At 33.9% G+C, this 13,726-nt stretch overlaps 2 protein-coding genes and 1 long non-coding RNA gene across 6 annotated transcripts; all 3 read left to right on the top strand.

The window, feature by feature from the left end:
* Nucleotides 1-1,866: 1,866 nt before the first annotated feature.
* Nucleotides 1,867-4,201, top strand: LOC136202353 (pentatricopeptide repeat-containing protein At1g08070, chloroplastic-like). 3 transcript variants are annotated; one of them, XM_065992919.1, is made up of 3 exons: nucleotides 1,867-3,789; nucleotides 3,871-3,988; nucleotides 4,130-4,201. In XM_065992919.1, exon 1 carries the CDS (start codon nucleotides 1,892-1,894, stop codon nucleotides 3,758-3,760), a length of 1,869 nt encoding a protein of 622 aa, XP_065848991.1. In that variant the 5' UTR covers nucleotides 1,867-1,891; the 3' UTR covers nucleotides 3,761-3,789; nucleotides 3,871-3,988; nucleotides 4,130-4,201. The 3 variants fall into 3 exon arrangements, with proteins under 3 accessions (XP_065848991.1, XP_065848992.1, XP_065848990.1); XM_065992920.1 differs by having other exon boundaries at nucleotides 3,916-3,988; XM_065992918.1 differs by having other exon boundaries at nucleotides 1,868-3,988.
* Nucleotides 4,202-4,212: 11 nt separating this feature from the next.
* Nucleotides 4,213-9,120, top strand: LOC136202354 (uncharacterized). Of its 2 annotated transcripts, XR_010674414.1 has the most exons (4): nucleotides 4,213-4,476; nucleotides 7,096-7,745; nucleotides 7,891-7,999; nucleotides 8,654-9,120. It is a non-coding gene; the product is annotated as an uncharacterized lncRNA (long non-coding RNA). The 2 variants fall into 2 exon arrangements; XR_010674413.1 differs by having other exon boundaries at nucleotides 4,213-7,745.
* A 3,491-nt stretch (nucleotides 9,121-12,611) lies between these two features.
* LOC136204145 (small ribosomal subunit protein eS27y) lies at nucleotides 12,612-13,444 on the top strand. Its single transcript, XM_065995345.1, has 4 exons — nucleotides 12,612-12,746; nucleotides 12,841-12,942; nucleotides 13,030-13,058; nucleotides 13,136-13,444. Exons 1-4 carry the CDS (start codon nucleotides 12,744-12,746, stop codon nucleotides 13,260-13,262), a joined length of 261 nt encoding a protein of 86 aa, XP_065851417.1. The 5' UTR covers nucleotides 12,612-12,743; the 3' UTR covers nucleotides 13,263-13,444.
* The last annotated feature ends 282 nt before the right edge of the window (nucleotides 13,445-13,726 follow it).

The raw sequence follows: 13,726 nt of genomic DNA on the forward strand, positions 1-13,726 counted from the left end.
CAGTATATGCTAAAACTAAAACTTCTAAAAAATACCAAACATTCACTTAATTAAAATCACAAAAAACTAAAAACTGAAAACAACCATTCACTCAATTAAAATGTACTTAACATCAAAAAAAAACACAATTAAAAAACTACTATTTAGTCCTTGACTAATATTTTGTTTATCCCACATATATATTTTTTTTAAAGATAAGTCCATTTAATTTAATTCAAAAGTTATAAATTATAATATCTAAAGTATAAATTTAATTATCATGGGAAATAATTGAGGATCCGTCAGAGATTCTCCATCGTGAAATTAACGGGGTGGGAATACCATTCTCCATCCCCGCTATTATAAGGGATAACATTATCCACATTCCCGTCTCATATGGATTCCTATCGGTGATTCCCCGTCCCCGCTAGGACAGGTCACTGACGGATTGGGACGGGGAATCCTGGTCCCATTTGCATCTATATATGGGGATTGGAACAAATGAGTTCTTTTTGGAAGCTCAAGTTTTTTGTCCTGGTATATAAAAATAGTGTTGATTTTTGAGGAGGATTTGTTCTTTGCTTGCTCTATTTTTATGGGTTTGTTTGTTGATTTTTGAAGTTAAGGATTCGTCTGCTGATTTGAAGAGAATGAGGGACTGATTGACTATGACTTAATAGTTTAGGGACCATATGAACTTTATGCCTTGTTTTTTTTTTATCAAGGCTTATAAAAAGTAAAAATAGTGGGTGACTGTTATTTTTAAAGGGGCGAGAGGAGGGGTACATGATTACAAAAGTAAGAGTCCGTTCGTTTCGCTTGTTTTTATTTGTTGTTAGATATATTAGTTGATTTTTTTTAATTAAAAGTAGTTATTTCGAATTTTTATAAAATATTTTTTGTCTCATATTTAGACTTAAAAAGCTTCACGATGTCAAGGAATTTTTATTTTTATTTGTCAATGTCAACAAGCCGAATCGCCTAACGATATATGCAGTCCAAACTCGACGAAAAAGTTAAATAAAGGGCATAATCCATAATAGAATCAATGGTCAAAGACTGAAAAATAAATGATTAAAGACTTAATCCTTAAAACAGTCAAAGTATGTGAGCTTAATTATGCTTTTTACCAATATTGAAATACATTGAAGAAATCACATCATATAAGTATGAAAATTTGACCGTTGATACTGTACAATGAATTCATTCATGCCCAAGTAGGGTGTAAATGAACAGAGCCGCTCATGAGCGGCTCGATGATCAGCTCGATAAAAGCTCGGTTCGACTCGGCTCGATTTGTAAACGAGCTGCTCGTGAACACGATTTACTGGTTCGGTTCATAAACGAGCCAAGCTTAAGCAGGCCAAAGCTCGGCTCGAAAGCTCGCGAGCAGGCTCGATTAGAACATTTATGAACAAATTTTAGTTTTGTAGAAAACTATATAGTTTTGTGTTAGTTCACAAATATCTAAACTTAATATGATTTCATTTGCTATTAGATGAGTTCGTTCACAAACATAATAAATGAGTAATAGATGAACTATTTGTAAGCATCTTGTTTATTTATTCACGAACTTTGCTTGTGAGCTTGTTTAAAGAGTTATTTGCGAGCAAACTTCACAAATATAATTAACAATTTACTCACAAACAATTTATGGTTAGATAATTTTCTTAATGAACCAAGTCCAAAAGAGAATTTTGGACTCGAAACAAGCTTAAAGCTTGGCTCGGGCTCGGCTCGGGCTCGGCTCGTTAATTTTATAACAAGCTCGGTTCGGGTTCGAGCTCGTTAATTTTATAGCGAGCCGAGCTTGAACATGCCAAAGCTCGGCTCGGCTCCGTTACAGCCCTATGCCCAAGTAGAGAGTCGGATAAGGCTCTCTCGGAGTCTGGGAACTGGACTCATCGTCATCATGCTTCAACGTTGTCTCGCCATGATAAAAATGGACAAATTGACAACATCTTCTTTCAATTTCAACTATTCTCAACAATTCAATCCACTTTCTGCACTAGAATCCTGCAATTCTCTACCAGAAATCAAACAAATTCATGCTTTCATTATCAAAACCAAATCAAATCCACTTCCGCTCCACCTTGTTTGCTCTAAAATCACATCCCTCTTTCACGACGATGATTTTGTTACCAGCAGCGAAAGCCTCTCTTATGCTTGCTCCCTTCGATTCCTCTGCGACCAAAACCATACCCAAGTATACCTCTTCAATTCTATTATGCAATCACTTTATAATTTCAGGCATATATTTAGCGTTTATCGAGAATTGCTACTACAAGGCCTTTTTCCTGACACTTATACACTTCCTTACCTTCTTAAAATTTGCTCAGAATCCAAGGCTTTGAGTGAGGGTCAGCAGATTCATGCCCATTCGATCAAAATGGGTCTTGCTTCAAATGTTTTTGTATGTAACACTCTGCTTAGACTCTATTCTGTTTGTGGAATCATTGAAGCTGTCGAGAAGGTGTTTGATTATTGTCCTCTTAGGGATTTGATTTCTTGGACCACGCTTATTCAAGGATATGTCAAATTAGGTTATTTTTCGGAAGCTATTGCTGCTTTTTTTCGCATGGATTTAATAGCTGATGAGATGACTCTGGTTGTTGTGCTTTCTGCTAGTTCTCAATTGGGGGATTTGAGTCTAGGTAAGAAAATTCATTCATACATTGATTTTCATAAAATTGATGTCAATTCGGATGTATTCCTAGGAAATGCTTTGGTAGATATGTATTTAAAATGTGGAGAAACGGATTTTGCTCACCAGGTGTTTGATGAAATGCCTGTGAAGAATGTTGTTTCCTGGAATTCCATGATTTCAGGGCTAGCACAGCAAGGACAATACAAAGATGCATTGGACATGTTTCATGAGATGCAAAATAGGGGTTTAGAATTAAAACCTGATGCTATTACTATAGTTGGTGTATTGAATTCATGTGCTAATCTTGGAGTACTTGAATTGGGGAAGTGGGTTCACTCTTACATTGACAAAAATCAGATTAAGGCGGATGGCTATGTCGGGAACGCTCTTGTTGATATGTATGCCAAGTGTGGAACCATAGACCAAGCTTTCAAGGTGTTTCAAGCAATGAAATGTAGAGATGTTTATTCATATACTGCCATGATTGTTGGCTTTGCAATGCACGGTAAACCCGAAAAGGCGTTGGATATCTTCTCAGATATGACGAGAGTTGGTGTACATCCAGATGAAGTAACATTTGTAGGCGTTCTTTCAGCATGTAGCCATTCAGGGCTGGTAGAAGAAGGTCAAAGACATTTTGAAGACATGACAAGGCTTTACAACCTTGAACCTCAAACAGAGCATTACGGCTGTATGGTTGACCTCTTGAGTCGATCTGGATTAATCAGTGAGGCAGTCGAGTTTATCAATAAGATGCCGGTTCAACCTGATGCTTTTGTTTGGGGATCATTACTTGGAGCTTGTAAGATTCATGGAAAAGTTGAACTTGGGGAAAGTGTAATGGAAAAACTTTTGGAGATGGAACCCGAAAAGAATGGTGCATATATACTCATGTCAAACATATATTCCTCCGCGAATAGGTGGAAGGATGCATTGAAGTGGAGAAAGGCAATGAAACATAAAAAACTGAAGAAAACTCCGGGTTGTAGTTCTATTGAAATTGATGGTATGGTTCATGAATTTCGTAAGTGTGAAAAGTCACACCCCGAAAGTAGCAAGCTTTACAAGTTGCTAGAAGAGATGACACATCAATTGAGACACTATGGATTGGACGAAAACATTGTAGCAGGCTGATAAATCTGTAACACACGTATACGCAACAGGTAAGATTAACATATCTTCCAGTGACGGATCCAGGATACACTAAGAGGGGGTGCTTAATGCTAAATTGATATTTTTTTTAGTGTTTTTACATAACAAAACTAAAGCCCCGTTCACGGTTCCCATAGAATTTTCCACCGTTTCCGGCAACCAGTGGGCGCTATTTTACCATTGCAGCTACTGAGAATTACGCAAGAAAAGGTAAGCCATCTATTTATATGCATTTATCCTGCAATCAATTAAGTCATGACTTGAATTTTTGTTCTGTTGAAAGCAATTTGATTCCGGATATGTGATTAAGCAAAGTTTGAAAGCCAGAAATTCGATTGCTTCCTGTTTCAGGGGAAAAATGTTCCAAACATAATTGAATTGCAGTTTGCAGAAGAGTCCCTAGAAGAAAGTCGTAAGCAGCAGGTTAGCTTCACTGCACATCCTTTCTCCTTATTCTCTTCTAGACATTCCATATCTTTGAAACGTTTTACGGTGGTACAGAAAAAGTTCTGGACCACTCAGATGATAACACGTATATATACGGAATTTAGCAAAAAAAAGGAAAAGAAATTTTACACATGCAGGTGTAAAATTAGGGCCTCCAGCGAAGCAATCCTATATTCGTCATTGGCTGAAATGGTTAAATACGAGATTTCCAGCTTCAAGTTTGTATATTGCAAAAACAGTAGTCTCTTGTGGTAATCTCACATTTTAATTCACTCTGGTTGATCAAATATCAATTTAGGTGCTGAATTAACTGTCAATTTGAAAGCTTAGAAGCTCGAACTATTACCTAAAGTACTAAAGTTTGGAAGAGATTAATTCATAATAATAATAAAAGGATGAACATCAATTTTTATTTAGCTGTAATTTTTATGTTTCATCGATAAAATATCGACTAATTTTCATTATAAAATAGCTATCAACAACAGTAGTTTCTCAAGTACTAGACTAGTGTATTGGTTGAGAGACTTCATCAAGAAGCATTAACTAATTTTCAATGTCCTCTTAGATAACTAATTTTCATTACAAAATAGCTATCAACAACATTAATTTCTCAAGAACATTATAATAGGTATCTGCTCTTCAACCACATCAGATTGTTTATGTTGCATATTAGATATGTTACATGTACCATTATTATGACTCAGCACAAATTTTCTTCCTTATTGTATATTTTCCTTCATATAATATCTTTAGCTCGCTACTTATCTCAAGAATAACATATCTAAAATGCAAGTTCTTTTGTCTTCCTTCTTTTTCCGCCAGTTTAAGAAAGCTTGAAGAGCATCCTGAGTGGTTGAGAGGAAAGCTTTGTGATTATCAACTAGATGTCATGAATTTTCTTGTTAACAAGTTTGAATTGTTTATTTTGCATGAATGGCGAAAAGGTATATCACATGCTTGTGGTGTAACATATGGTCATTTTAGTTGATGGCATGGGTCTTGGTAAACAGTGCGGTCAGTTTTTATGCTTGGTTTCCTCCAAGTTAGCTTTCTAGATCATATTCTTTAAATAGGTGTTTGCGTTTTTTATTTTGAAAAATATATGGAGCAATCATATAATTCCTCCTGCAAAATGCACAACGAATCCCTGGGCAATACGTATCTTTGTTCAATCAGTGGCCTGTTTGTTGAAGCCTTTTGCATATGCAAGGGCAATAAGTAGTTTGGAGAATCATAATTAGTAGAAATTGCAGAACAACTTCATCATACATACTTGACAATTAATGCTTATTCTATATCTAGTTTTATGCGCTATTAATTGGTTAGAAATTTTTTATGTGCGTGCCAATTCATTCATTTTTTATTATCCTCTTCTTGATTTTTTTTTTCTTGGCTTCCTTTTCTTCCCTTGTTAATTTCCACTTCATTTTGAGTAAAGATTCATCTTTATTCTAATTGGTTTGAGATTCAATTGAATTTAATGCAATGGTGGTCAATTGTAGTGAAAGGAAGGTTATGGATATGGAGAAAAAAGGGACAAAATCAAAGATTGAATGAGAAACGAGCAAAAAAGAAATTGATTTGGAGTTCTAATTAGCTTTGTGATTTCTGACAAGTTTCTTATTCAAGAATGGTGATGAGAAAAAGAAGTGAATTTTATAGAAAAATAAACCAGTTAGAGTTTTCTCTCCCTATGTGTGTATACATAAGGTGTAGATCAAACACCAAACCATTATATCTTGACTAAGAAACTTGACAGAAATCATAAAGCTAATTAGAGCTCCAAATCAATTTCTTTTTTGCTCGTTTCTCATCCAATCTTTGATTTTGTCCTTTTTTTCCTTATTCTTTCTGCATCATGTGATTTTGGTTTTTCTAAAAAGGAATACTCATAGCCATAACCTTCTTTTCACTATAATTGACCACCCTTGCCAAAACTTCTTTTGAGTCTCAAACCAATGAGAAGAAAGATGAAATTTTACTCAAAATGAAGCTGAAATTAACAAGAATAGAAAGAAAAAGAAGCCAAGAAAAAAAAATCAAGAGGAGAATAATAAAAAAACAAATGAATTGGCACGTAGATACAAAATTTCTAAACAATAGCGCATAAAACTAGATATAGAATAAGCATTAATTGTCAAGTATGATGAAGTTGTTCTGCAATTTCTACTAAATATGATTCTCCAAACTACTTATTGCCCTTGCATATGCAAAAGACTTCAACAAACAGGCCACTGAATGACAAAGATACGTATTACCCAGTGATTTGCTGTGCATTCTGCAGGAGGACATTATATGATTGCTATATATTTAAAAAAAGAAATGCAAGCACATGTTTAAAGAATATGATATAGAAAGCTAACATGGAGGAAACCAAGCATAAAAAATGACTGCACTGTTTTACCAAGACCCATGCCATCAACTAAAATGACCATATGTTACACCACAAGCATGTGATATACCTTTTCATCATTCATGCAAAATAAACAATTCAAACCTGTTAACAAGAAAATTCAAGCCCTCTAGTTGATAATCACGTAGCTTTCCTCTCAACCACTCTGGATGCTCTTCAAGCTTTCTTAAACTGGCGGGAAAAGAAGGAAGACGAAAAAACTTGCATATTAGATATATTATTCTTGAGATAAGTACCGGGCTCAAGATAATATACAATAAGGAAGGGAACTGTGCTGGAGTCTTAATAATGGTACATGTAACATATCTAATATGCAATGTAAACAATCTGATGGGGTTGAAGAGCAAGTAAATACCTATTATAATGTTGTTGATAGCTATTTTGGTTCTCTTGAAAGAAATTTGATTCTGGATATGTGATTACGCAAAGCCAGAAATCTGATTGCTTGCTGTTTCAGGGGAAAAAATGTTCCAAAGATAATTAAATTGCAGTCTGCAGAAGAAAATCCTAAGCAGCGGGCTACCTTCACTGCACTTCGTTTCTAGACATTCCTTCTCATTGTGGATCGCAATTTCTCTGGTTATATTTAAGTAGAAAAGTAACTAATTCCATACCTTTATTCTGATCTTGTGGATTTTTTTTTTGTTTTGTTTATTATGACCATTCTTTCCCAATTTCTGTTTGCTTGCTCTTTTTATTAATGGTATATACTATTATGTTCATTTGCAAAGGAAATCTGGTCCGTTATGCATTACTAGGAAACCAGATTGTCTATTGTCCAGACTTTGCTGAATTGTAAGATGGACTTCACCGAATTAACTACGTAATGAACATGATGTCCGTGCTACCTTAAACTATCTTGCGGATCGAATGGGGAATTCAGATACTGAGTCATAGCTGTCATTTGCAGAATGATAAAAATAGTTTTTCCTTTTCATAGGCTACACAAAGATTTATCTGTTGTGCTAGCTACATTTCATTCTCTGTATGACAATCTGTAGTTTGCAGGTGCCAACATATTCGAAATTACATTTCTGGACATGCTTTAAGGAGGTTAAATTAAAGATATTTCGAGGATAGTTCATATCCCAAGCCTGTGGGAAGACAGTACGTATGCTAAATGAGACGTGACTGCTATCTATTGTTTCTCAATAGCTCCTTGAAATTCCGGAATGTAGATTACGGCTTTCATTGTTGGTGCGAGTTGTTAGTCAGAATCATGATACTGATGAGCAGTTTCATCCTTGTGCAGTGCACCGTTGACGAACGGATAACGTGATTAACTGTTAGATCGGTGTTAAAAAGAAAGGAGGACTGTGATTAGAGATTTGCAGACATTTTGTGATTTTGAGTGAAATAAGGTACTTCAAAATGTGAAAGATCAGGCTCAGCTCCCTTTTAACATGATCAATGATGTTATTATTTTGGCCTAATATATCTGTTGCCCAGCTTTGGCGTAACGGTAAACGTTGTTGTCGTGTGACTGATAGATCACGGCCTCTTGCCAAAATATTGGTAGGGGAAGGCTTGCCCCGAGTACACCCTTGTGGTGGGACCTCTCCCCGAACCCTCGCTTAAGCGGGGACGCGTAATGTACCGGGCCGTCCCTTTTTTTTTTTTTATATCTGTTGCCCCTGTACTTGGCTCAAGCCCTCTAAACTTTCAAAAGTTCCAAATGACCATCTATTCTTGTCCAATTATATTCAATAGCCTTCTATTTCTCAATAGAATTCATTGGATGCAGAAAATGAGACACTCTACCACGTGAACTTTAAAAGTTCAATGGGCAATTGAAATTTTGGGGTTATTGAATGTAATAGTACAAAATAGTGGGTTAGTGAATGTAATTGGATAAGAATAGAGGGTTATTGAATGTAATTGGACAAAAAAAAGGGGTCATTTGGAACTTTTGAAAATTCGAAGTGACATTTGAAGTTTTGAACCAACTAAATGGGGCAACACATGTATTAAGCCTATTATTTTTGTTATTGATAATAGATGGTATCCTATTGCAGGGGTTAGCGCATGGTTTGGTGAAATGTGAGCTTGGCTGGAGTTTCTTGAAATTTGTTCTATTCAAGTGATCAATAGATCAATTTAAGTAAATTAAGAGGCTAATGAGAGGTCACGGGTTCGAGTTTTAGGATCGGCCTCTTGCCAAAAAATTTAGCAGGGGAAGGCTTGATCCCACTACACTCTTGTGGTGGGACCCTCCCCGGACCCTCGCTTAGCGGGGACGCGTAGTGCACCAGACCGTCTTTTTTTAAGAGGCTAATGAGATACTTTTAGGGATGGTAACAGGTAAGGGTATTTGCGAAACACGGTATTACCCGACTATAATGGGATTATATGAATTTTGTGTAAGAAGGTTTGAGACAGGTATGAGACGAGTATATGTTATCCCTTCCGGTATCCGCTACCCGTTACCATGTATCAAAATGAATATTATCATTGGATATGAAAGTGAAGTATTTATTTTTAAGGGCTTAGAGCACTTTTTGGCCCTTCACCTATCCAAAATTTATACATTTGGCCCCTCATCTATTATTTGGTCACATTTGGCCGCTGGCCTATCAAATTAGATAAAATTTAACCCATATTGAATGGAAAATTAACTTTGTTAGAAAATTAACATCAGTCACCAATATAAAAACGACACATGACACATGAATAAAATTAATTTTCAACTAGAGATGACAATAGTAACTATTTTACACAGTAAAAAAAATGCTAAAAACTTTTTTAGTGTTTCGATAGAGTGAAAATTAATTTTATTTATATGTCATGTCTTATTTTTGTATTGGTTACTGCCATTAATTTTCCTACACAGTTAATTTTTCATTCAATATGGGTTGGATTTTATCTAATTTGATAGGTTAGAGGCTAAATATGACCAAATAATAGGTCAGAAGCCAAATACACAAATTTCGGATAGGTCAGGGGCCAAAAAGTGCTTTAAGCCTATTTTTAAGTATGTTTTTAGCTTTTGTATAATTAACAATGTTTGAATTTCGAATGTTTGTTAAATTTATGGATGATTTATTGAAGTTATATTTTGTTAAATTTGTAATTTATTTTTGTAATGGGTAAGGGCACCCACGGATTAAATAGAACTAGTATGAGATTCAAAAAGTATATCCGCTAATGGAATGAGATGAGTAATTGTAAAGACTAGTCGGTTTTAAATCCTTCACTAAAGTGGGATGTTTTACCTTTGAGATAAGAGTAATATGAGTATGATTCAGATCTTTTGGCATCTCACTTGTCTTAAGGAATTTCAAAACAAAATTGCCTCGCTCGCAACGAAGTCCTAGTTTGCCTGATAAAAAAGCCATGTCATCCTGTCAAGTCCATGAGCTTTGCTCGGGAAATCTCCTTAATTGCCTCCACCTCTCTCGATTATACGTGCTGTTAGCGTTGCCTTTCCATTCGTTTCTACCCTACTCATCATCTTTCGAACTACAACATCAACATCAGAGGGATTAGATGAGTGAAAAAGAGTGAAAAAAATACTAAAAATGATAAATATTATGTGAATCAACATCAACATCATTCTAAGTGAATCAATTTCCATTTTCGTCTTGCAATTTCAGTTAGATGATACATACTAAAAATAAATAGGGTAAATAATTATAAGGTCCCTGTGTTTTTACTTAATACACTACTTAGTCCCTATGTTTTTAGAAATAATTATATAGTCCTCCAGTTTTTGTTTTTGTTAACTCTTTAGTCCTTATGCTTGGGTCAATCGTCAAACTATACTAAATAAATTTTAAAATACCAAAATTACCCTTTGTTTTATGTTTTATTAATAAAATATCTATTTTTTTTTATTTTTTATTTTTTTCTCTTTTTTCCTACATAATCACAATCTCTCCAATATAAACTCTAATATAAAATAAGTGATTTAATAATTTTTATATAATTATAAAACTTTAATTTAATAACGTAAAATTTATTGACTAAAAAATGAATAAAAAATATTTTAAAAATTATTAAAATAGGAAGTAAATTTTTTTTACAATTCTAATAAATTTTACGAATGAAGAAAAAAAAAATATGAATTTTAAACAATTATAAAATATTTATAATAATATTTAATGTTAGTTTAAAGATATTATATTAAAAAATAATTATAATTTAAGAAAATTAATAATATATTTTTTCAAGTATATTAATTTTGGTTTATATGTACTTCAAAAACTTCATTAAAATTAATTAGAGTAAATTTGATACTAAAAGATAATTTTTTTATGTATATAACTAGGGGTAATTTTGGACATTCATTTATAAAAATATATGAAAGGACTAAAGAATTGATTAAGATAAAACTTAAGGACCTTATAATAATATGATGGACTTACTAGCGTGTTAGGTAAAAACACAGGGACTTTATAATTATTTACCCAAATAAATAATGAATTTCAAACCTTAAGTCAAATATTTTAACTTATTTTAATAAGTAATTTTTAACTTAATTGATTATTTTAAGTTGTTGAATAATTGCATTTATCTCTAAAAATTAGATTTATCAAACACGTTTAATGCAAATAAGTGCTTAAATTATTAAAGGGTATTGCTATATACCTCAAAAGTTATACTTTCTACCGCACTCTTTTGACATTTATGCCCTCCTCACAATTTCAAACTAATAACCAAAAACTCTCAAATCCTCTCTAGCTTTTGAAGCTTTTCATAAAACCCGAACTAAAACAACATACCGCCAAAGAAAGGAAGGGGAAAAGGCTTAATGAATCTTCTGATAAGTTTTTTTTTTTAAATATGTCCGAAATCACGGGTTCCGCCTCCGAAATCGGAGGCGAACCCGTTTTTATTTTTTGCCTAAACGGAACTCCGACGCCGTTGCCACCACGGGCGGAATGGACGAACTGTTCGTTCCGCCCGTGGTGGCAACGGCGTCGAGGTGGAAAGTATGGCGCACCCGTTCCACCATCAGGTGGAACTGGGTTCCGCGCTCGTTCCACCGTATGGTGGAACTGGGTGGCGCATCCGTTTAGGCTTATTCCTTAAAAAAAAAATTAAAATTTAAAAAACGAATTTTTAATTTAAATTTATATAGTAAGATTACTTCGTGTTCGAAATTATGGTCTTCGGGAATACTCGGATCCATTTTCGTCAAATTCGGGTTTTTAGGCTTGGGAGAGAAAGAGAGAAAAAAAAATTTGAGTTTAAAAAAAAATAAAATGAGAAGAGCATAAATGTCAAAAGAGTGCGGTGGATGAAAAAAAAATTACGGTATATAACAACTCACATTATTAAATTAAGTGATTTTTAAAGTTATCAAACACATAATTTGCATAATTATGTTAAATCACTTTAGGAAATTGTAAAAAAAAGCTATTGAATTTGTTACAATTTTATTTTTTTCATATTAAATTTAGAAAAAAGTATAAAAATAAATATTATGATTTGATCGATTTGCAAATACTGTCCATATGGTTTAAAGGTTTGTAAACAAGAGTTATGTGCTTTGTGCAGTTTACCCTAAAAAGGAGTGATTTAGGGAAATTAAAAACAAATTGATTTTGCAAATTACTCAAAATATAAGGGTTGGTTTTGTAAATTAACTAAACCATAAATATTGTTTGACTAAAAATTAACTCATATATTCTTTAACTTCGAATTTCACAAAGTATAAAATTTGTATTTGTAAACTTTTAAACCACGGAACTGTTTTTGCAAATCGACAAAAGCACAAGATTTATTTTTTTATTTTAACATTCGATTTACTACATTTTTCATATATAAATTTTATTAATTTTTTTTTTTAGAATAAATGTATTACAATTTTAAAATAAGGGTTAATGTGTGAATTTTCATAAATACAATAGATAAATCATCAGTATAATAATAAAAGCAAGGAGAAAGACGATAATAACCTTAATTAAAGATTGCCCTAAATGCTGGAGTTGATTTAATGAACTAGGAAGATGAAAGGCTTAGATGTGAGAAGCTTAAGATCTAACGGCTGAGATGTCTTCTGTTCTCCTTTATATTCATCGTAATGGTCCAATTGCCTTTCTCTCTGGTTTTTTTTGGCGGTCGCAGCAGGGTTTCTAGGGTTTACCATTAACAGAACACAAGATGGTCAGTTCATCGATGATAATGGATCTTGTTATCGATTTCCATTTTTGCGGCTGTTAATCATCTTCTAATATCCCACCATTGCTTACGTTTGCAGGTTCTTCAAAACGATATCGATTTGCTCAACCCTCCGGCCGAGATTGAGAAGAGGAAGCACAAGCTCAAGCGCCTAGTGCAGTCTCCTAACTCTTTTTTCATGGTATTGTTTGTTTATTTACGAACCTTTGTGATTTGATTTGTGAGATTAAGAAATTAAATTTTGATTGGATCGACATGTTTGATGCAGGATGTTAAATGCCAAGGCTGTTTCAACATGTAAGTTTCAAGCAATTTTCTAGCTGTTTTCTTATTTTACTTCAGGCGTAAACTGAGATTGTGTAATTTTGTAACAGAACAACCGTGTTCAGTCACTCCCAGACAGTGGTGGTGTGTGGAAACTGCCAGACAGTTCTATGCCAGCCTACTGGTGGCCGTGCGAGGCTTACAGAAGGTTGCTCATTCAGGAGGAAGGGTGATTGAAGTATGATAATTTGATTGAGAAAATTATTTTTGATATCTAATGTTTTTAGAAAATTGTGGATCACTTTTCCTTCTATTTTAGGGTTTTTATCTGATTTAGTTTTTCTGCATTGAATTCTCCTTCCATTTGTGGCAGTAAATTATAATATTTTGGGTTTCAAGAGTTCCATTTCTTTCTCTAATTCTACCTTGTTTGTTGCTCTGCTTTGTGATTTTATTGTAGTGCATAGATACATTGCTGTGATTTAATACAGGATTTAGCTGTGGATTAGAGGTTGAACATGAACACTATTGTATTTTCCCTTTTTGTGTTGCTCATTGCAAACTTGGCTGGGACTTCTTCTCTTACATAATGAGACTACTAATCTACGAGCTTTTGTCGAATTGATAGAATACATCTCACCCTGTTTGAGCTAATTCAGCCTAACTTCTTAAGTTCTCTTCCAATTCATACTTGTGTTGAG

This window comes from Euphorbia lathyris, chromosome 8 (genome assembly GCF_963576675.1).
Source record: "Euphorbia lathyris chromosome 8, ddEupLath1.1, whole genome shotgun sequence".
Lineage (NCBI taxonomy): Eukaryota > Viridiplantae > Streptophyta > Magnoliopsida > Malpighiales > Euphorbiaceae > Euphorbia > Euphorbia lathyris.

What these genes read in the sequence shown, in the direction of transcription:
- LOC136202353 (XM_065992919.1), top strand. Translation starts at nt 1,892, where the DNA reads ATGCTTCAACGTTGTCTCGCCATGATAAAAATGGACAAATTGACAACA.
- LOC136204145 (XM_065995345.1), top strand. An exon ending in CTCCTAACTCTTTTTTCATG is followed by an intron (nt 12,943 to 13,029) that starts GTATTGTTTGTT and finishes TGTTTGATGCAG; the next exon opens with GATGTTAAATGCCAAGGCTG. An exon ending in TGCCAAGGCTGTTTCAACAT is followed by an intron (nt 13,059 to 13,135) that starts GTAAGTTTCAAG and finishes ATTTTGTAACAG; the next exon opens with AACAACCGTGTTCAGTCACT.